Source organism: Bubalus bubalis, chromosome 4 (genome assembly GCF_019923935.1).
Source record: "Bubalus bubalis isolate 160015118507 breed Murrah chromosome 4, NDDB_SH_1, whole genome shotgun sequence".
Taxonomy (NCBI): domain Eukaryota; kingdom Metazoa; phylum Chordata; class Mammalia; order Artiodactyla; family Bovidae; genus Bubalus; species Bubalus bubalis.
Genome location: NC_059160.1, coordinates 134,279,882 through 134,302,197, shown reverse-complemented (window position 1 = coordinate 134,302,197; position 22,316 = coordinate 134,279,882). Strand labels below are relative to the sequence as shown.

Below are 22,316 nucleotides of genomic sequence, written 5' to 3'. Positions count from 1 at the left end.
CAGTCCATGGAGTTGCAGAGTCGGACAGGACTTCACTTTCACTTTCCAGTTGACTACTCAGGCCATCTTGCTTGCATTTTGCTTAGAATAGAGCTGGTATCTCCCTTTACCACACTCTCAGCTCTTTTCTCTACACTTCTCACCTCCCACTGGGCTGGACCTTCGTCATGCAGTTCTTCCTGTTCCTTGGTCCCTTCCATTCAAATGGTTATACCAACGAGAGAGACAATAAGAGACATGGAAAGATAGCCCATGGTCTTAGACTACAAGAATTAATATTATGAAAATGTCCATATTACCCAAAGCGGTCTACATTTAATTGGATCCCTATCAAATTAATATGACCCCTATCAAATTACCCATGAAATTTTTCACAGATCTAGAACAAGTAATCCTAAAATTTATATGGAGCCATAAAAGATGCAGAATTGCTGTGGCAATCCTAAGGAAAAAGAACTAACCTAGAGGCATAACCCTCCACACTTCAGACAATACTGCAAAGCTACAGTAAGCAAAATATCATGATAACAGCACAAAAAATAGACATGTAGATTATGGAACAGAACAGAGTCCAGGAAAAAACCCCATACACCTACAGTCAATTAATCTTTGACGGAGGAGGCAAGAGTATATAATGGAAAAAAGAGTTTCTTCGGCAAGTGGTGTTGGGAGAGCTGGACAACTACATGTAAAAGAATGAAGTTAGAACACTCCCTCACACCATACACAAAAATAAAGGTAAAATGGCTTAAAAACAAATATAAGAGAACACCATAAAACTCCTAGAACATAGGCAAAGAATTCTCTGACATAAATTGTACCAGTGCTTTCTTATGTCAGTTTCCCAAGGTGATAGAAATAAAAGCAAAAAATAAACAAATGGGACTTAATCATAGTTAAAAGCTTTTGCACAGGAAACCAAAAACAAAATGAAAAAGATAGCCCACAGCCTGAGAGAAAATAATTTGCAACCGATGTGATTGCCAAGGGGTTAATTTACAAAATAAACAGTGCATATAACTCAGTAACAAAAAACAAACAACTCAATTAAAAAATGGCCTGAAGATCTAAACAGACATTTCTCCAAAGAGGCATGACCAATAGGCACATAAAAAGATGCTTAACATTGCTAGTTATCAGAGAAACGCAAATCAAAACTACAAAGAGGCACCACTCTCACACTGCTCAGAACGGCCATCAGTAAAATGTCTACAAGTAATAAATTCTGGAGATGATGTGGAGAAAGGGGACCCTCCCACACTGTTGGTGTGGCTGTAAATTGGTGCAGCCACTGTGGAAAACAGTAGGGAGTTTCCTTGAAAATCTAAAAAGAGAGTTACCATACGATCCAGCAATTCCATTCCTAGGCATCTCTGGAAAAGATGAAAATTCAAAAAGATACACGCTCCCCAGTGTTTACAGTAGCACTATTCACAATAGTCCAGAGATAGAAGCAAACTAAATGTACATTGACAGATAAATACTACTCAGTCTTAAAAAAGAAAGAATGCCATTTGCAGCAACATCAATGGACCTAGAGATTACCATGCTAAGTGAAGAAAGTCTGAAAGAGAAAGACGATATTACTGCTTCCTATGTGGCCTTCACTGGCGCTGCAGGGGTTAGCACCTTATTATCATCCCTTGGCTATGATGAAAAGTCCTGGTTTCCACTGGGCCCCTTCTGACACCAGCCCAGTGGGAAGGCTGACAGGCAACTCGTTGCCACTGGTGTGGGTTGTAAACACCAGCTCCCCATTAGCATTCTCTGATGCTACCGCAACAAGGGGTAGAGGAGGAGGGGAGGGTGGTTCCTAACAGTTGGAAGATGCAAGACTAGGTTTCCTACCTGGCTGTGGCTGGTGGTGTGGAAAAAAATACTTTTTCCGTGGTGTTTAGCTGGAGTAAAGGCAGTTATTGTCTACAAAGTCTGCCTTCAAGGCTGTCCCTTTCCGATTCACTTGGGTAAACACAGAAGACTTTTGGAGCAGATATTTTTTTCGTCTGTGCCCACTGATGTGAGCTGATGTCTAGCATCTAGTCCAGAACGAGAGCTAAACAGAAAATCCATCACTGTGTTGTCCTTCGGGTCCCAAGGTCCCTAACTGGTTGACCTTCTTTCCACCTTTCAGACTCTTAGGTTTGCTTTATATATGTAACACTCCTGGTTTTTAATTGTATGTAGTAGGAGGAAAGGGAGAAATAGGTCTACTCTATCTTGTCCTGAATCAGAAATTCTTACCTCGTTACATTCTCAAGAACAAAACCCAATTATTAATATGACATGTAGTCTGCATAAATCTACAAGTGCAATTATATGAAGTAGTAACGGGAAAACAGATAAATAGGAATTTAGGCTAGGAGAAATGTTTTACTATCGGTGACAGACATCAACTCAGAATATGCAACCTACCGCCGAACACTGATGGAAATCCTACACATGTCTACCCATATCAGTGGATCCCTGGAGAGAAACCTTTAAGATACAGAAAGGTATTTTAAGGACAAGTAAGCCACCTAGGGAACTTGAAGGAGGAAGAGCAAAAGTGGTATTTTGATCTGGGGTAACATAAAGCAATACTCATATAGGAATTCACTCCTAGAGGGAGAGATCAAAATGAGTTCATTCCATGTGGACTGATGCAGAATTTATCTAGGGATTTTTCATAATTCATAATGATTTGGAAAGTATGTCAGGTAAGTGAAAGGTTCCTTTCTAGTCAAGCACTGTGAATAACAAGATGACATTTTAAATGAATTCTGATAAAGTGTGCCCTGATTAGAATGCATTACATAAAAAGAAAATCAAGATCCATTGATGCTAATGTGGTTTCAGTTAATACAACTTTTTAAAAATCAGTGTTGAAAAACTGTACTCATGCCTTGGCAAATATATTTTATGTGTACATACTAAAGTATATGTATATAAACTGTATCAAATTTAACTTACATGGATTTTACAACTATCATGGAAAATCCCACAAAGGTAAACTTCCCTGTTAGTAAATACACTTTTTATACTAGTATATTGGAATCAATCATACAATATATACAACAATTTTCTTTCCATTTTCCATACTTTCTGCCTTTATCTTTTTTCTTCTTGGAAGAACTTTTGAAAACAGATGGAGCAAATTCTAGAGTTATCTAAGGACCTGAAAACAGGCCAAAGGACAGAGAAAAGTCAGAGAAACAGTGACCTCCAGTGGCCACCTAAGATTGACGCTGGCAGCCTTCCAGGGCTAAGCCTAGTACCAAAGGTGTATTTACTTATTCCATTGCTGTATTTATTTGGAAAGAAAATAGCAACAGTGGATCTTTTTTATTTCTAATTTTATGCTTAACAAATATAAAGAAATGCCTTTCTTGTTAAGTCATATGTGGTTATTCCCATACAACAACTGGCAAGTATAATACTTTGTATTCTCTCTCAGTTTATATTCTCTAAATTACGTGAACAGCATTTTCCATGAATTATATAGACTCAAGGGTAAATAATTTACCAGAAAGAGAATCATAGAGTAAACTCTGTATTTATAGGCTATTCAAACATAAGGCAGGAATTGTTTTCATGATCAAAATATATGATATTGCAAAGCACTTATTTTGAAGAACATGCATGCCTAAATTCACCTCTGTCTCTTTATTTCCCTTTGCATTTTCCATAGCTTGGAGCTTATTTAGGTTTGGAACCATCATCTTGATTTAAGAAAAACTAGAGAGTTATGAAACGAAACGAAACAAACTTTCCTAAATTTTTTTCAGATACAATCCCATCAAGAGTTTAAAAAGTGAGAGCAGGGCTTTTAAAATGACAGATTATAGGGATTACTGTGTAGAAGTTTTAGGACCTGTACAGCACTGTCAAAGGCTTCTTAAAAACACACATCTACCCATTTACTCGCTTGAAATTCTCTTCTACAAATATGAAAGGGCTGTAAATATTAAAACTACTTGTGACATGGAATTCTTTTTAATTCTGGGAAACTGTTTTCAGGGAAAAACACAGGATAACTTAAAAATAATACTGAACACTAGAATTCAAAAGTAAATAAGATTTCCCTCGTGAGTAATTAACACAGTATAATAGCTGGGAGATTTCTACGTTGGCAGAAGCCTGACAATCCCACCTAATTCACTGTATCTCATGAGACAGTCACCCTTTTATTCTCTCATTTTCAGGAGAAATTTCATTAGTTGGTATGAGACAGAAGGTACTGGGTTACTGGGAATCAGAGGAGTCCGTGACATGCTCATCAACCTTAACCTTGGCGGCTTAAGGTCTTCCACCCAAACAGATAGGAGTTGGTATTACAAGTGATCACAGAAAGGAATCTAAGTGAAGTGGAAAAAAAAAAATCCCATGATCTGATTTTTTTCTTTTACTTAATTATTCTAGGAAATGAAAGTCAGTATAATTAAATATTTTGAGAAGAAAACTAAAATTCCTATTTAACAGAAGCAGACTCAAGGGAAACCTGAGCCTAGAATTGGAATGGCACTTAGTAAAGCAAATCATTATGTATCTTTTTCGATTCTTACCGAATGTAGTCAAAATATTCTTTGTGCTGGTTACGATAAAAAACAGAAAATTTGAGCATCCGTCCTGCAATCACTTCGGCCTTCTCCAACAGTTGTGTTAGATGGACTTTTGAATAGTCTGAAAATAACAAAAAAGTTTGTTATTAAAAATACACTATCAAAAGTATTGACTACATGCTTAATAATTTGTAGATTATTCAAATACTCTTTTGTGAAACTCATCTCAGTGAATAAGAAACTGCACTTAAAAAGAAAACATTCACTGTCTTTGTGGCACATTTTTTGTACAAAAATATTTCTGTTTATGGTTGTTTTTAAGAATACACTTGCATTTTTTTCACTCGCTGAAATTAAAGATCCTGAAACCAAAGTCTGAAACCAAATAAGGAACACGGATTCGTGTAATGCCAGTCAGCACCACACTAGCCTTTCTTCCATCAGCTGCTGAATCAAATAAAAGAAGATTGTAACCTGAAAGCAATAGCAAATATAATTTAAAGGAGTAATAATAATAATGGTCACCTAATTTACTTCCTAAATCTATGAGGCTGGGAAGACAGATTAAATATAACCATTTTATTGATGCAGAGATTGAAGCCTGCCACAGTTTAATGATTTGCCAAATGTCCATAAAGCTAGTAACTTAGAGACTAGGTCTCTGGCTACTAGTTGCTAGTTTTGAGTACACAAGAGCTTGTGAAAATATAAAGCATCTCTCACAGTAAGCTGATCTCTTCACCAGCTTTTTGTTTTGAAAATTGAGGATTGTTGCCAAACTCCTGTTCTAGAATCTAAGCAAAAATTTTGGTCTATAAAGATTTCAAGACTTTCCAAATGAAAGCAATCTAGTTGAACTACTCATGGCAGCATAGTTTGTGTACTCACTGTGTCACTGGCTCAACGAACATTTATTTAGATTAGGACACGTGATATACAAGGCACTGTGCAAAATTAAACGAATGATCAATTGAAAAGATAAAAAAATTCCTCTTCCTCAAAGAATTCAGTCTAAGGGAAGAGGTAATATATAGACAGCTGTGACTTATTATGGGGTTTTATCTGTGTCACCGATTAAACTAGATTGGTCAGTGGCATTCTGTTTTATTTCCAGTACTTTGCACAGTGCATAGCATACAATATATGCTTAGTAAATTTTGAGTGAATTAGATGTCTAGGTTAAAAGACAATATACAAGATAGCTTTCTAAGATTTACAGAGTAAAGGTGATTGATAAAGCTTAGGTGAAACAGGTTCTGAATTATTTTAATAAACTGAAACAACAAGCTTTGAAAAAAAATTCTTAGATTTTACTCATGGAAACAAAATGATTTATAGAAAAATACTGTGGCACATTTAAAATAAGCTGGCATTTTCCTTATTATTTACCCCTAAAACTTCCTTAGAATAATTAGGGGATATACTTGAATAAAAGAGCAACAGATCAATCACTCTAAAGGAAAGCAAGAAAACTAAAGGTCTTTCTTTATATACATAGAAATAAAACATGTACTCATGTAGTCAGATAGATTATAGAATGGAGTATCTAGACAGGTATTTCTGAACTGAAAATACCAAAAGTCTTCCTTAAGCTAAGGAAAAAATATTATCTCACTTTTCCCTAATGTCAAACGGGGTTTTAGGAGGTACATTATAGCTTCTTAAAAAATGAATACTACGATGCTGTTTGGTACAATTCTATGGAAAATAGCATGTATTAAAACAATGTCAAAAGATACCATGTCTTTTACTGTGTCTAATCCCTGGTAGGATGCAATCAGGGCAAATGGAAAGATGTGTAAAAAGAGTAAGCCTGAGGTGGATTCCAAGGAGGAATTTTAATTCAGGAGAAAAGTTGAGGGGATACAGTAATTCTAATGTGACACAAAAAATACAGGTAAAATGAGAATTCTTTACACACTATTGATACAACGTTGAAATCTTTAGCAATTTAATTACTGACTACTGGACTATGATATATACCACATCTATTCTGAAGTATATTTCCCCCACATTTCAGCATCTCTGACATGAGTCTAGTATATGTGATAAAAAAGCACTGTTTCACAGTCTAATTGGCAGTTTAATTTTTTCTTAGCGATACATAAAGTGGTGGATCTTACAACCTATGACATCTTAGGAAGAAATATAGCACCAGAGGGATACTATTTTGTTCGCTCTCATACACTGAGATCCTTAGCAGCTTCCTCACAGAACAAACAAAAAAGGTTGAAGATAAAATCACAATAATTAAGCATTAAAACTTCATCCATTCTACATATCCACATGGGAAATTTTATACTGAGTTTGAAATTAAGAAATAAAAGAAGATATTGAGATAAAGCAGTAGCTAAGCACATCCTGAGTCTGAAATAAATCTACTGTGAAGCTATGGGGAAAAAATAGCTGATTTATCTGAAGGATGCCTCAGCTGGGGAAGTTGCTAAGCAACCTGCAATAGGTGAGGCAAGTGTCTAAGACTTTCTACAAGCTCCTTTGTGTGGAAACAAACATTTAGCCTCTTTCTACAGTTTTATAGAGGAAACAATCACCTAGACAAAGAGGAAACAAAGGCCCTATTCTAAGAGACAGAAAGAATGGATGACAGATGTATTCAGGTAGCTCTGTCTTTGTGTCCCTTCGCCATCTATTTAAGTGCTCAATAAATATTTGTTTCTTGACTGAATGAATAAACAAGTATATAAATACACGATATGAATGGTTATGGTAACCTTTTCAACCCATTGGGCTATTAAGGTACAGTTCAAGATCAAGAGGGATGGGCTTTCTACATTAGACACCCCAATGCCAAATGGCTATGAGGTACTTTCATGAAGCAAAGGCACACAAACTCACACGACATGAGTTTAGAGAGAGATTATCAGCATTCAAGTGAAAAATCCAATAACATTTCTGTTAAGTAAAGTCATTGTGATCTGCCTTCATTTCCTTAAATTAGAGAATGATGTTTCTGGCTTCCTTATTTCAAGAGTGTGAAAATAAATGAAAAAAAGGAAGAAAAAAGATCTCTCTCCCTCTCAAAATGAATCTCAAAATATGCTGAATATATTTTCATACTGCATCAATTTTTATTTGTAAAGCCTTTACTTTGAAAAATCAAACTGTGCATGTAGCACAGAAATAATTTAATGCCATTACCCAGCTTTTGCTGAGAACCTCCACTCTATCAGTTTGTTCTGTCACACAGTGCTACTGGCAATGTAAAAATGACCAATGCAATAAATATCACTTAATAATTACAAAAATATACTTTCTATAATTAGCTTTCCAGGAACTATTAAATAAGCACCCCCCCCATATTTGTACCCAGTTCTCTTACCTGCTGTGCAGAATTCTATAATTTCACTCCATTCAGACACAACATAATCACCATCAACTTGTTTTGAGGCAGTCTGCACTGCTACTGTATACTCAGTTCTTGGGCTCAAAAACCAGTGTCCACGGACAGTCATCGGCAAGGGAACAGCTTTTGCCACCAGTTTTGTTGGAACATCCTGAGAAAGGAAAGGAGGAAGAGAGGGACGGGTGGGTGGAAGAAGATGAATTAATGTAGCAGTATAACTTGAGTCAATTGTAAACAGTGTGGAAGAACTTATTAAATTCCTAGCTAAAATGTTTAAAGATATTTAGCAATTACTATCTTCAAATCTCTTATTCTTCAGATGTAAAAAAAAAAAAAGGCCCGATTTGATCAAGAAACATGCAAAGATTACACAGCTAGCTAATGGCATAAGTGTACATGGATTCATTTTCTTGACTTCTAGTATAATGTTCTTCTTTGTAGATTCCTTAATATGCTCCTTAAAATGCAATATTCTAATATTTTAAAATATTATATTTATTTAATATATTGCTGCTGTTCAGTCAGAGAAGCCCATTATTAAATATTTTATATGTGAAGGAACAGAATATTTTTAAATAAATGATTGCTTCACATACAAATGTGGTAACATTTGTTTTACTTGTATTCAAGTGTGGAGCCTGTATCACAGAAAGTCTAGGTATTTTAAAACGATGATTAATAAGGTAGCTAAACCTAGTTCATATTCACTGTATTTCCAAAGATACGGTATTCTAAATGTGGAATGAAGAAAGGGGGTCAAATCTTGACCCCTCACCATTTAATGCTAAACATTTCAAAGCTAATTCAAAGAAGCCAAGTGTCACCAAAGAGAATATCCAACACTAGGAAGATTAAAATTGGAACATAGGAAATTACTGTTTTATCAATCTTGTTCTATCACATTTATCTGTACGTATAAGACTCACTCACCATTAGTATGTATAGTTTTACTATATACAGATAGTAAAATGCATAATTTTTAGACAAGAATTCTTCCAAAAGATTTATCAAGTTCAAATCTAGTTATAAAATATTAAAATAAGATCAGTTTTCATATCAGTGAAAACACTGAAAACATAAGAAAGAATTTTTAAGTCAGAGAACTATTTATCCTCTCTAGAGCTACTTTTGGAGAGAGATATGTATCGGTTAAGATAGTGATAAGCAGACAGCTAAGAGCATAAATATCAGAGAATTGTTACAAGTCTAAAACACCTAAAGGCTATTTTTACTCTCAAACAATAAAATTGATTACATAAAGCAACTTTCAGCCCGTAAGTATTTTGACAAATATTCTAAAGTCTATAAGCTGCCACTGATATTCTCCTTTTGGCAGTTATTTATAGGGAAAAATGTGTGCTTCAGTGGAAAACTATGAACCATCTATAGCACACTCTGCTGGTTGTCTTCTTCTGATTTTGCGGAATATATTCTACAACTCTGTAATTTTTAGACATGCGATACCAATTCCGTTGTTATTGTCTAAACACATGCCAGTGAATTTTGTCCCCTGGAAGTACTCCCTGTCCTCCTGCCCTTGTTCTTCACCAACACCACACGGGTTTTGCCTCCACTGTACATTTATTTCAATATCCTGGTCCTTAAAATGTCTTTTCTGGACCATCCTTTGAAGTGGCTCTATTAAAAACTTCATCAGTTACCTCATTAGTGTTAAATAAAATCTTTAACACATTCATTTTTATGTCTGTATGAGAGTTAAGATTTCACCTTTTCTGGGAGAAAAAAGTGTATTTTAACCCATATATGTGTCATTTCCTTATAAAATTTATTGGAAGGATACAGCTTTTAAATGACATATAATTTTCATTTTCAATGTCAAGTATAAGTAATCAGTGCAACATTATTCCTTCTTTCAAAATGGCATCATAATTAGAAAGTTTTAAGATACAAATGAAGATAAGGCTGTGTTAGCATTTTACCTTGTGTTTAAATTTATTGGAGTTCTTGTTCTCTTTCTTATTGAGGTCAATGAAATAGTGTGTAATACGGTCCTTTGACTTTGAATCCATTTCCCATGAAATCTTGAATGAGTCGCAGGTGATGTTGCTTATTTTGATGTTGTGTGGCACAGGAAGTTCCTCCATCTCTGCAATGCCACTGTCCTGTGATTTGTTCCCTGCGAGAAAACAATGCACAGAGAGTTTCTGACTAGTGAACTCTTCCTACTTTGCAAGGCCATTAGCTACCTGTTTGTGAACTCATCTAATTACTAAATTTGAGATTTTATTTTGTTCATGAAGTAATTTGAGTGTTAATGATAGTAAGACTGTCATTACGTGATCACATTACCAACAAAAAGCAGAAATGAATTAGTCCTTACCACCTCTATGTTTTCAGTCTTCTCTCCCAGTTTCTGCTTTTACAGAAATGAAAGCAAGAATGCTGTTGATCCACCTCTCTAACCTATGAAAGATTAGCCTTACATGGTAGATTCTGTCTGAAAAGGGACCATTTTTCTTACATGACCAATTGACTCTGCTCTAAAGTAATCCTAGGTGTTTTTAAGCTAAATGAAATCAGAAACGTTGATAATGATATGAAAGAGTCCAGTCAAATAAAGGGAAATTTCCTTTAAAAAATCTGTGAGGTGTCAGTGACAGACTATAAAAATTGTTCCTTTTGGAAATTTATATATAGAAATAGCACATAATGTTTATGTTATATTTACAAATAATATAAAAGACCATTTTTAAAACAGTTACTGTGAAGGGATTACTCTAGGAATCTTTTTACCTGTCATAGCCATGCTGATTGATATTATTAAAATCTTGAAGAACTCATCTGACATCTGGTTACTTTACAGACTATGTCCTACATTTTCAATTCGAGAAAATTCTATCACTTTGGCCAGTATTATAGAGCAGAGTATGACAGATGACAGGACAAAAAGAGAAAACATAGAGTTGACAAGTTTGTTTCATATGTAACAAAGACATATTGAATGAAATTTTATTCCACTTCTTCCTGTGTTCCTTTTCCCCCAAGACAAAGTAAAATTCAATGAAATAATTGAAAAATATGAAAAAATTTATATAATTTATATATAAAAAATATATAATGTGTTATTCATATTATAAAAGTCATAGGTCATAGATCAGCTATCTAACTTTTCTTTAACATAATAAAATAGCAAATCTTGATCAACAAAAACTGAAAGGAACAACAGTGAATGTCCCTTTCTAACAACACCTTCCACTTTCAGATTAGTTTGTATTCTTTACCCCCACAAGGTCTTCCCAGCTGGCTCACTGGTAAAGAATCCATATCCCTTGGGGTAGGAAATGGCACTCCTATATTCTTTCCTGGGAAATGGCATGGACAGAGGAGCCTGGCAGGCTATAGTCCATGGGCTCAGAAAGAGTCGAACATGACAGAGCATGCACGCACAGCACCCCCCACACACCCTCTCAATTACTGTTGTAAGAGTTTTGATAATTTGCAGTCTTATTAAATTATTCATCCATTTGTTTCACCGCAAGCTGTGTTGTGGCCAGAGCAACCTGATGACAAAGACTAATTTCAAAGTAACTAAAGTTCTTTATTGTCATTCTTGAACAATACTTTGAAAAATCCTTTCTTCTCTCATGTACTCCCTCACACTCTAGTTTACCCAGATTCCCATTTGATTAAACTCCCAGAAAAATTATTCCTTCACTTTTTTTTGCACGGCCCCCCCCACCCCCCGACACACACGGCCTCATGGCATCCCAAATTGCTTCTTGCAGATGACACCACCCTTATGGCAGAAAGTAAAGAGGAACTCAAAAGCCTCTTGATGAAAGTGAAAGAGGAGAGTGAAAAAGTTGGCTTAAAGGTCAACATTCCGAAAATGAAGATCATGAAATCTGGTCCCATCGTTTCATGGCAAATAGATGGGGAAACAGTGGAAACAGTGTCAGACTTTATTTTGGGGGGCTCCAAAATCACTACAGATGGTGATTGCAGCCATGAAATTAAAAGATGCTTACTCCTTGGAAGGAAAGTTATGACCAACCTAGATAGCATATTCAAAAGCAGAGACATTACTTTGCCAACAAAGGTCCATTTAGTCAAGGCTATGGTTTTTCCAGTGGTCATGTATGGATGTGAGAGTTGGACTGTGAAGAAAGCTGAGCGCCGAAGAATTGATGCTTTTGAACTGTGGTGCTGGAGAAGACTCTTGAGAGTCCCTTGGACTGAAAGGAGATCCAACCAGTCCATTCTAAAGATCAGTCCTGGGTGTTCTTTGGAAGGAATGATGCGAAAGCTGAAACTCCAGTACTTTGGCCACCTCATGCAAAGAGTTGACTCATTGGAAAAGACTCTGATGCTGGGAGGGATTGGGGGCAGGAGGAAAAGGGGACGACAGAGGATGAGATGGCTGGATGGCATCACCGACTCGATGGACGTGAGTTTGAGTGAATTCCAGGAGTTGGTGATGGACAGGGAGGCCTGGTGTGCTGCAATTCATGGGGTCGCAAAGAGTTAGACACAACTGAGTGACTGAACTGAACTGAACTGAAAAGCCTTTCAGAAGTCAAGTGACGGAAGAAACAAAGTGGAATCTCTTTAATGGCCTTGGGAAAGGGAAAGGCAATAAATATGCAAATGGTAATTTTTGTTCTAGTTAATAAAAGCTGACATTTTCTGATTGCAGTTATTTTCAAAACATAAGCAACATTAAATGAAAACCTTTCTGAACTAACAGCAGACATTTCTCCACAAATCACATGCATTATAAGAAGGAACCAAGATGGCTGAGGAGTAGGACTTGGAGCTTATTTCCTTCCACAAATACATCAAAAACACTTTCACAAATGGAATGATTTGCACAGAACATCTACTGAACACTGACAAAAGACCTCAGCTTTCAAAAAGGGCAAGAAAAGCTCAATGTAACCAAGTAGGACAAAAGAAAAATGAAACAAAAAATGAGAGAGAAAGGGACTGGATGGGACCTGTGCCCCAGGGAGGGAGCTGTGAAGGAGGAAAGGTTCCCGTACCCTGGGAAGTCTTCTCACCAGCAGGGTGAAAGGGGGGAATCAGCTGGGACAGAGGGGGAACACCAGTGTGCAGAAGGCAAGAGAGAGTGACCTGCACAGACAGTTGGCACTGCCACCCTGTGCCCCCCATCCTGGGGTGCTCGTCCACTGGTATGGGCAGCAGCTGGGTGCTGAAGCTCAAGCTTCAGGTCAGACCCAGGGAGAGGACTGGGGCTGCCTGTGGGGAAACAGCCTGACTCTTCAGTTGTGAACTGTGACAACTGAGGGTACACTAGGAAGAAACTGAGTTCACCAGAGAGGCAAGCCACCATTACTAGGGGAGCCTAGGAAGAGCAGTGAGACCGCCATAGGAGCTTCTTTACATGTGTGCATGCTCTCAGGCAACAGGATGCTACCTCTATGAGTTCTGGGGTTGGGCAAGAGCTGTTGCCACCATTGTGGGCTCTAGAAGTGGGCAGGGGCTGCTGCAGAAATTAGGGAACATGGCCGCAGAAGCCAGTTGCTGCCGCTGCGGTCAGGGCAAGCATTCATGAGCAGGGAGCAGGCACCAAGCCCCGCCTCTGCTGTCCTAGGAGGGCATGGGCTTTGCCACCACTGGGAGATCCAGAAGTAGGTGCCAATCACTGCTCCTGCTGTCCTGGGGTGCACACGCCACACTACTGTTGGGAGACCCGTGGGTGGGCGCTGATCACTGCCACCATACCAGGAGAGCACGCAAGGGGTGCTGCACTCACACACCCCATATCAAGGGGATAATGAGCAACGTACATTGAGGAAGGAGGCAGAAAGCGTTTCAAATAAAAGCAGCCCCTCAAGTTTGGACAAAATGGTGAAGTAAAAAGACTTGAGCTCACTTCCTCTTATAAAAACACCAAAATCACAACTGAACAACTATTGACAAAAAAGACTGGAACCTACCAAAAAAAGTTTTATACCCAAAGATGAAGAAGCTGTGAGATGGAGGGGGGGGTGGTAATTTCACAGTATAATCAAATCCCATACCAGCTGGTTGGGAGACCCACAGACTGGAAAATAATGGTATCACAGAGGGTCTCCCACAGGAGTGCTAGTTCTGAGCCCCACTTCAGGCTCCAGAACCTGAGGGTCTGGCAGTGCAAGGAGGCACCTCCAGCATCTGGCTTTGAAAACCAGCAGGGTTGGAGTGTAGGAACTCCCCAAGACTGGTGGATACAAAGACTCCACGCCTAGATGGTGCGCAGATGATTTCCTGTACCCTGGGACCCAGAACAAAGCAGTGACTCCACAGGAGCTTGGGCTAGACCTACCTGAGGGTCATGGAGAGTCTCCTGGGGAGGCGGGAGTTGGCTGTGGCACAGTGGTGGGACAAGGAGACTGAAGGCAGAGCGCCCCCCTCCCCCAACAATGAAACTGAAACTGTGATTTATAATCTGACAAACAAAAGTCTAAGATCAGATGGCTTCACAGGTGAATTCTATCAAACCTTTAGAGAAGAGTTAACACCTCTCTCTCTGAAACACCTCCAAAAGTTGCCGAGGAAGACACATTCCCAAACTCATTCTATGAAGCTACCATCAACCTGGTACCAAATCCAGGCAAAGATACCACACACACAAAAAGAAAATTATAGGTCAATATCACTGATGAATATAGATGCAAAAATTTGCAACAAGATACTAGCAAATAGAATCCAATGATACATTAAAAGGATCATATACCATGATAAAGTGGTATCATGGGATGCAAGGTATCCCAGGGATGCAAGGATTTGTCAGTATCCACAAATCAACTGTCTGATACACTACACTAACATACTAAAGAATAAAGATCACATGATCATCTCAACAGATGATCAGAAAAAGCTTTTGACAAAATTCAACACCCAGTCATGATAAACTCTACAGAAAGTGGGCACAGAAGGAACATACCTCAACAAAATAAAAGCCATATTTGACAAACCTCCAGCTAACATCATACTCAGTGGTGAAAAGCTGAAAACAGTTCCTCTAATATCAAAAACAAGACAAAGATGTTCACTCTACCACGTTTATTCAACATAGTTTTGGAAGTCCTAGCCATGGCAATCAGAGAAGAAAAATAAATAAAAGGAATCCAAATGGGAAAAGAAGAAGTAAAACTGTCACTGCCAAGATGCTACCAGAAAACTACTAGAGCTCATCAATGATTTCAGTAAAGTTGCAGGATACAAAATTAACACATAGAAATCTGTTGTATGTCTATACACTAACAATGAAAGATCAGAAAGATAGATTCAAGAAACAATCCCATTTACCATCACATCGAAAAGAATAAAATAGGGCTTCCCTGGTGTCCCAGATAAAGAACCTGCCTGTCTGTGCAGTTGACACGGGTTCAATCCCTGGTCCGGGAAGAACCAACACGCTGCAGAGCAACTAAGCCCGTGCACCACAGCTATGAAGCCCAGGGCTCTAGAGTCCAGAAACCACAACCACTGAGGCCTCACGCTGCGACTACTAAAGCCTGTGTGCCCTAGAGCCCATGCTCTGCAACAGGAGAAGCCACCACAGTGAGAAGCCCTCAATACACCTCACCTAGAGAGTAGCCCCTGCTCTCCACAACTAGAGAAAAGCCCATGCAGCAACGAAGAACCAGCACAGCCAAAAGTAAATAAATAAAAATTATGTTTTAAAAAAGAATAAAATGTCCAGGAATAAACCAACCTAAGGAGGCAAAAGACCTGTACTCTGAAAACTGCAAGATGCTGATGAAATCAAAGAAATCAAAGATGACACAGATGGAAAAATATAACATGTCCATAGATTGGAAGAATCAATACTGTCAAAATGACTACACTACCCAAGGCAATCTACAGATTCATTGCAATCCCTATCAAATTACCGATGGCATTTTTCACAGAACTAGAACAAAATAATTTTTAAATTTGTATGCAGGCAAAAAAGACCCCAAATAACCAAGGCAATCCTAAGGGTGGGGTGGGGGGAAACAAAAATGGAGCTGAAGGAATCAGGATCCCTAAATTCAGACTATACTACAAAGCCACCATTTTCAAACATAAGGTACTGACACAAAACAGAAACATATTACCTCAATGGAAGATGATAAAAAGCCCAGAAATAAACCCACACACCTGTGGTCACCTAATATGTGACAAAGGAGGCAAGATACACAATGAAGAAAAGACACTCTTTTGAGGAGATGCTTCTGGGAAAACTGTAGAGCTACATGAAAAAGAATGAATTTAGAAAATTCTTTAACACCATATACAAAAGCTCAAACTGGATTAAAAGCCTAAGTATAAAACCTGATACTATTAAACTCTTTTAGAGGAAAACATAGGAATAACACTGTTTCATATAAATGATGGGTTTTTTAAATCCATCTCCTAGAGTCATGGAAATAAAAACAAAAAATAAATGGGATCTAATTAAACTCAAAAACTTTTGTACAGCAAAAGAAACCATAAATAAAATGAAAAGACAACCCACAGAATAGAAGAAAATATCTGCAAATGATGTGACTGATGAGGGATCAATCTCCAAACTATACAAACAGCTCATGCTACTCAATATCAAACAACTCAACTGAAAAAGGGTACAAGACTTAAATAGACATTTTACCAAGGAAGACATACAGATTGCCAACAAACACATGAAAAGATGCTAAACATCACTAATTATTAGATAAACGGAAATAAAAAGTACAATAAGTTACCACCTCATGCTAGTCAGAATGTCCTAAGTCGCTTCAGTTGTGTCCAATTCTTTGTGACACCATGGACTGTAGCCTGCCAGGATCTTCTGTCCAAGGGGTTCTCCAAGCAAAATACTGGAGTGAGTTGCCATGCCCTTCTCCAGGGGATCTTCCCATCATCAAAGGCCATCATCAAAAACTCTATACACAGTAAATTCTGGAGAGGGTGTTGAGAAAAGGGAATCCTCCTACACTATTGGTAGGAATGTAAATTGGTACAACCACTATGGAGAACAGTTATACGTATTTTCCTTAAAAAATTAAAAATACAGCTACCATATAATCCAACAATCCTAATCCTGGGGGTATCTCCAAAGAAAACCATACTTCAAAAATATACATGTACCACAATGTTCATTGCAGCACTATATACAACAACCAAGACATAGGAAGTGATATAAATGTATATCCACAGATGAATGTATAAAGATGTGGTGTACATACACAATGGAATATTACCTAGCCATAAAAAATAATGAAATTATGCCATTTGCAGCAACATGGATGGACCCAGAGATTATCATACTAAGGTAAGTGAGTCATACAGAGAAAGACAAATATCATATGACATCACTTATATTTGGAATCTAATTTTAAAAAATGATACAAAAAAACTTATTTTATTTTTTTTTTACAAAACACTAGGCCATTCAGATATTACCTAAAGGGGAAGTGACAAATGGATTATACAGTGCAAGTGACAAATAGATTTAAGGGATTAAATCCGACAGAGTACCTGAAGAACTATGGATGGAAGTTCGGAACACTGTACAGGAGGAGGTGATCAAACCATCCCCAAGAAAAACAAATGCAACAAGGCAAAATGGTTGTCTGAGGAAGCCTTACAAATAGCTGAGAAAAGAGAAGCAAAAGGCAAAGGAGCAAAGGAAAGATACACCCATCTGAATGCAGAGTTCCAAAGAATAGCAAGGAGAGAAAAGTCTTTTTAAATGAATAGTGCAAAGAAACAGAGGAAAACAATAGAATGGGAATCACTAGAGATCTCTTCAAGAAAATGAGAGATACCAAGGGAATATTTCATGCAAAGATGGGCACAAAAAAGGGCAGAAACGATCTGGACCTAACAGAAGCAGAAGATATTAAGAAGAGGTGGCAAGAAAACATAGAACTGTACAAAAAAGGTCTTAATGATCCAGAGAACCATAATGGTGTCATCATTCACCTAGAGCCAGACATCCTGGAGACTGAAGTCAAGTGGACCTTAGGAAGCATAACTACCAACAAAGCTAGTAGAGGTGATGGAATTCCAGCTGAACTAGTTCAAATTCTAAAAGATGATGCTATGAAAATGCTGCACTCAATATGCCAGCAAATTTGGAAAACTCAGCAGTGGCCACAGGACTAGAAAAGGTCAATTTTCATTCCAATCCCAAAGAAGGGCAATGCTGAAGGGAGTATGACAAGGCTGTATATTGTCACCCTGCTTATTTAACTTCTGTGCAGAGTACATCATGTGAAATGCCAGGCTGGATGAAGTTCAAGCTAAAATCAAGATTCCTGGGAGAAATATGAATAACCTCAGATATGCAGATGACACTACTCTAATGGCAGAAAGCGAAGAGGAACTAAAGAACCTCTTGATTAAGGTGAAAGAGGAGAGTGGAAAAAGCTGGCTTAAAACTCAACATTCAAAAAACGAAGATCATGGCATCATCCAGTCCCATCACTTCATGACAAATAGATCCAGAAACAATGAAAACAGCGAGAGACTTTCTTTCCTGGGGCTTCAAAATCACTGTAGATGGTGATGACAGTCATGAAATTAAGAGACACTTGCTTCTTGGAAGAAAAACTATGGCAGACCTAGACCGCATATTAAAAACCAGAGACATTCACTTTGCTAATGAAGGTCCCTATAGTCCAAGCTGTGGTTTTTCCAGTAGTCATGTATGGATGTGAGAGCTGGACAATAAAGAAGGCTGAGTGCCAAAGAAGTGATGATTTTGAACTGCAGTGCTGGAGGAGACTCTTGAGAGTCCCTTGGACTGCAAGATCAAACCAATTCAATCCTAAAGGAAATCAAACCTGAATATTCATCTGAAGGCCTGATGCTGAAGCTCCAATACTTGGTTACTCATTGGAAAAGACCTGATGCTGGGAAAGATTGAGGGCAGGAGAAGGGGGAGACAGAAGATGAGATGGTTGGTGGCATCATCGACTCAATGGACATGAGTCTGAGCAAACTCAGGGAGATAATGAAGGAGAGGGAAGCCTGGGGTGCTGCAGCTCATGGGTGTGCAAAGAGTCGGCCATGACTGAGTGACAACAAAACAAAAAGACTCACAGATGTAGAATACTAACTTGCACTTACTAAAGGTGTTTGGGAGGGATAAATAAGGAGGCTTCAAATAACATTTCACACTACTATTTATAAAATAATCAACAGGGACCTCCTATAAAGCACAGGAAACTTTACTCCATAGTTTATAATAACCTGTATGGGAAAAGACTCTGAAAAAGGATATATGTATAACTGAATCACTTTTTTCTACACCTGAAACTAACATAATGTTGTAAATCAACCATATTACAATATGAAATAAAAATTTAAAAACAAATCATATGCATTATAACTCTCCACATAATTTCTTTTTAATTTTTTAACTTTAAAATATTGTATTGGTTTTGCCATGTATCAACATGAATCTGCCACAGGCATACATGTGTTCCCCATCCTGAACCCTCCTCCCTCCTCCCTCCCCGTACCATCCCTCTGGGTCGTCCCAGTGCACCAGCCCCAAGCATCCAGTATCATGCATCGAACCTGGACTGGCGACTTGTTTCATATATGATATTATACATGTTTCAATGCCATTCTCCCAAATCATCCCACCCTCTCCCTCTCCCACAGAGTCCAAAAGACTGTTCTACACATCAGTGTCTCTTTTGCTGTCTCGTATACAGGGTTATTGTTACCATCTTTCTAAATTCCATATATATGCATTAGTATACTGTATTGGTGTTTTTCTTTCTGGCTTAATCATTTCAAAACAACTGAGTGACAAAATTGTTTTTTAAGAAAAAATAAAGCTATTTTGAATTTGATCCAATTTATTGAAAATACACCTTCAATATATTGCCAGTATCTAAAGTACTATATTTTGCCATGTAAACCTCCAGTATTTTTATCTTTTCAACTGAAATTTACAGTTTCTAGAATATAATCTTAATACTTTGCTTTATACAGGTTCTCTTCTACTTGTTGAAACTTGATTAAAATTTTGTTACCTTTATTAAAAGGTGGAAACTTGCTCAAATCAGATTTTGCCATTCAGAACAATATAAAGCTTGAATCTACAGGATGTGTTATATCAGGAACACTTATTTTCAAGTTCCTTATCATAATCTGAATTCTTAATAAAACCACCAGATTAGCCTCTATGCAGCTTTCTTACTTGGAAAGAAAAATAATTTAAATAATTCTTACCAATTTACATGTAACTTGCTTTTTACGCATGCTGTATGAATTCATTTTTAACTGAGATTTTGAGATAAGTGACAGAAAACAATGATTCTGTCTTTAAAATTGGTGAAAACAATAGGGAGCCACATGATGTTAATATTCAATAACCAGCCAATACTATCTCAGATCTGTACAATCAAGTGTACTTTCAAATGCAGCTTCCCCTTCACCATATTGGTAATTCAAGCTACATTTTTTTCTACTTTACATGCCAAATAATTCTAATAACTGTGGCTATACTGCTCACTGGTCATACTGAGCGAAGAACAAATAAGTGGGGCTTTCTATACATCCAAAATATGAAAATTGCTTTTTTCAGAACAAGTATTTCAAAATTACTTTCCTAACAACAGCAAGTACTAAAATACAAACTGAAAACCTAGCCAAATTATACTGATATATTTTATATGTATGGTTCTTCTTTCACTGAACTTAAGCTGAGTACCAAAAAATGATATTTTAAAAAACAGATTTATTGAAATAAAATTCACATACCATACAGCCATTTGTTTAAAGTGTACAACTCAATGTCTTTTAGTAGATTCAGAGTTCTGTATCCATCCCACAATCAGAACTTGTTTTTTATGTCAGAAGAAACCCCACACACCTTAGCTGTCACTCTCCAATCCCAACCTCTTCACGTTCCCTCTTCCTTCAATCACTAATCAATTTCCTGTCTTTGGATTTGCCTATCCTGGGTATTTCATTTAAATGGTATCATATAATATGTGGTCCTTTGTGACTGGCTTCTTTCACTTAGCATACAATTTTCAAGTCTCACTCATGTTGTATAAAGACTTTATTTCTTTTTATTCCTGAATATTTCATTGTATGGATATACCAGCTTTTCTTTATCTACTTGTCAGCTGATGGATATTTGGCTTGTTTCTACTTTTTTGACTATTTGTTGCTATGAACATTCATGTACAGGTTTTTGTGTGAATATATGTTTTCTCTTTTCTACAGTATATACCTGTAAGTTGAACTCTTGATTCATATGGTAACTTTATGCTTAAATCGCTAAGGAACTGCCAAACTGTTTTTCAAAGTGGCTACACTATTTTATATTCCCACTAGCAGTGTATATGGGTTCTAATTTCTCCACATCCTCATCCACACCTCTTATTATCTATCTTGTACTTTTGGTATCACTGTACATTTGGTATCATTAGGCCATTGCCTAATTCAAGGTCACAAAGATTTACACCTAAATTTTCTTCCTAAAATTTGACACTTACATTTAAGTTTTAGATCCATTCTTAGTTAATTTTTATATATGGTTATGAAGTAGGGGTCCAGGTTCATTCTTTCCCATGTAGATATACAGTTGTCCCAGCACCCTTTATTATTTTTTCCTCATTTAGATATACAGTTGTTCCTCCACCATTTATTATTTTTCCACCCTTGTCTAAAATTAATTGGCTAAGCTATACTGCTACCTTTCGAGTCCAGGTTGCCATCAGTTCTCACCTAGATGATTACAATAGGAAAGCTCAGCTGGCATATACCCATGATTCTCCTAATTTCAGTCTCATTAGAGCTGTTGCTGCTGCTGCTGCTGCTGCTAAGTCGCTTCAGTCGTGTCCGACTCTGTGCGACCCCATAGACGGCAGCCCACCAGGCTCCTCCGTCCCTGGGATTCTCCAGGCAAGAACACTGGAGTGGGTTGCCATTTCCTTCTCCAATGCATGAAAGTGAGAAGTGAAAGTGAAGTCGCTCAGTCATGTTCGACTCTTAGCGACCCCATGGACTGCAGCCTGCCAGGCTCCTCCATCCATGGGATTTTCCAGGCAAAAGTACTGGAGTGGGGTGCCATCGCCTTCTCCGCTCACTAGAGCAAGCTGCTTAAAACTATCTAAAAGATTCTCTATGCATTTAAAATAAAATCAGCACTCCTTACCTTAGCCTATTAATTCTAATTTGAACCTTTTATTATCAGTTGGGGCTCAATCAGATAAGAGATGCATTATAAGTGATATAGAGTAAGATTTACCATAGAGGTTTCACATTGAGCAATTAAGAAGAGGTAGCAAGAATACACAGGAGAACTGTAAAAAAAAGAAGAAAAAGTTTTAATGATCTGGATAACCATGATGGTGTGGTCACTCACCTAGAGCCAGACATCTTGGAATGTGAACTCAAGTAGGCCTTAGGAAGCATTACTACTGATAAAGCTAGTGGAGGTGATGGAATTC

General features: G+C 37.6%; 1 protein-coding gene across 4 annotated transcripts in view; it reads right to left on the bottom strand.

The window, feature by feature from the left end:
* Positions 1–22,316, bottom strand: part of PHYHIPL (phytanoyl-CoA 2-hydroxylase interacting protein like) — a 114,451-nt gene that overhangs the window by 1,691 nt on the left and 90,444 nt on the right. For all 4 annotated transcript variants that reach the window (XM_044942105.2, XM_006050667.4, XM_025285100.3 and 1 more), the window contains 3 exons: positions 9,843–10,039; positions 7,879–8,053; positions 4,542–4,659 (listed from right to left, as the gene is read on the bottom strand). In XM_044942105.2, the coding sequence (XP_044798040.1) occupies positions 4,542–4,659; positions 7,879–8,053; positions 9,843–10,039 (490 nt within the window). The remainder of the gene's footprint in view (positions 1–4,541; positions 4,660–7,878; positions 8,054–9,842; positions 10,040–22,316) is intronic.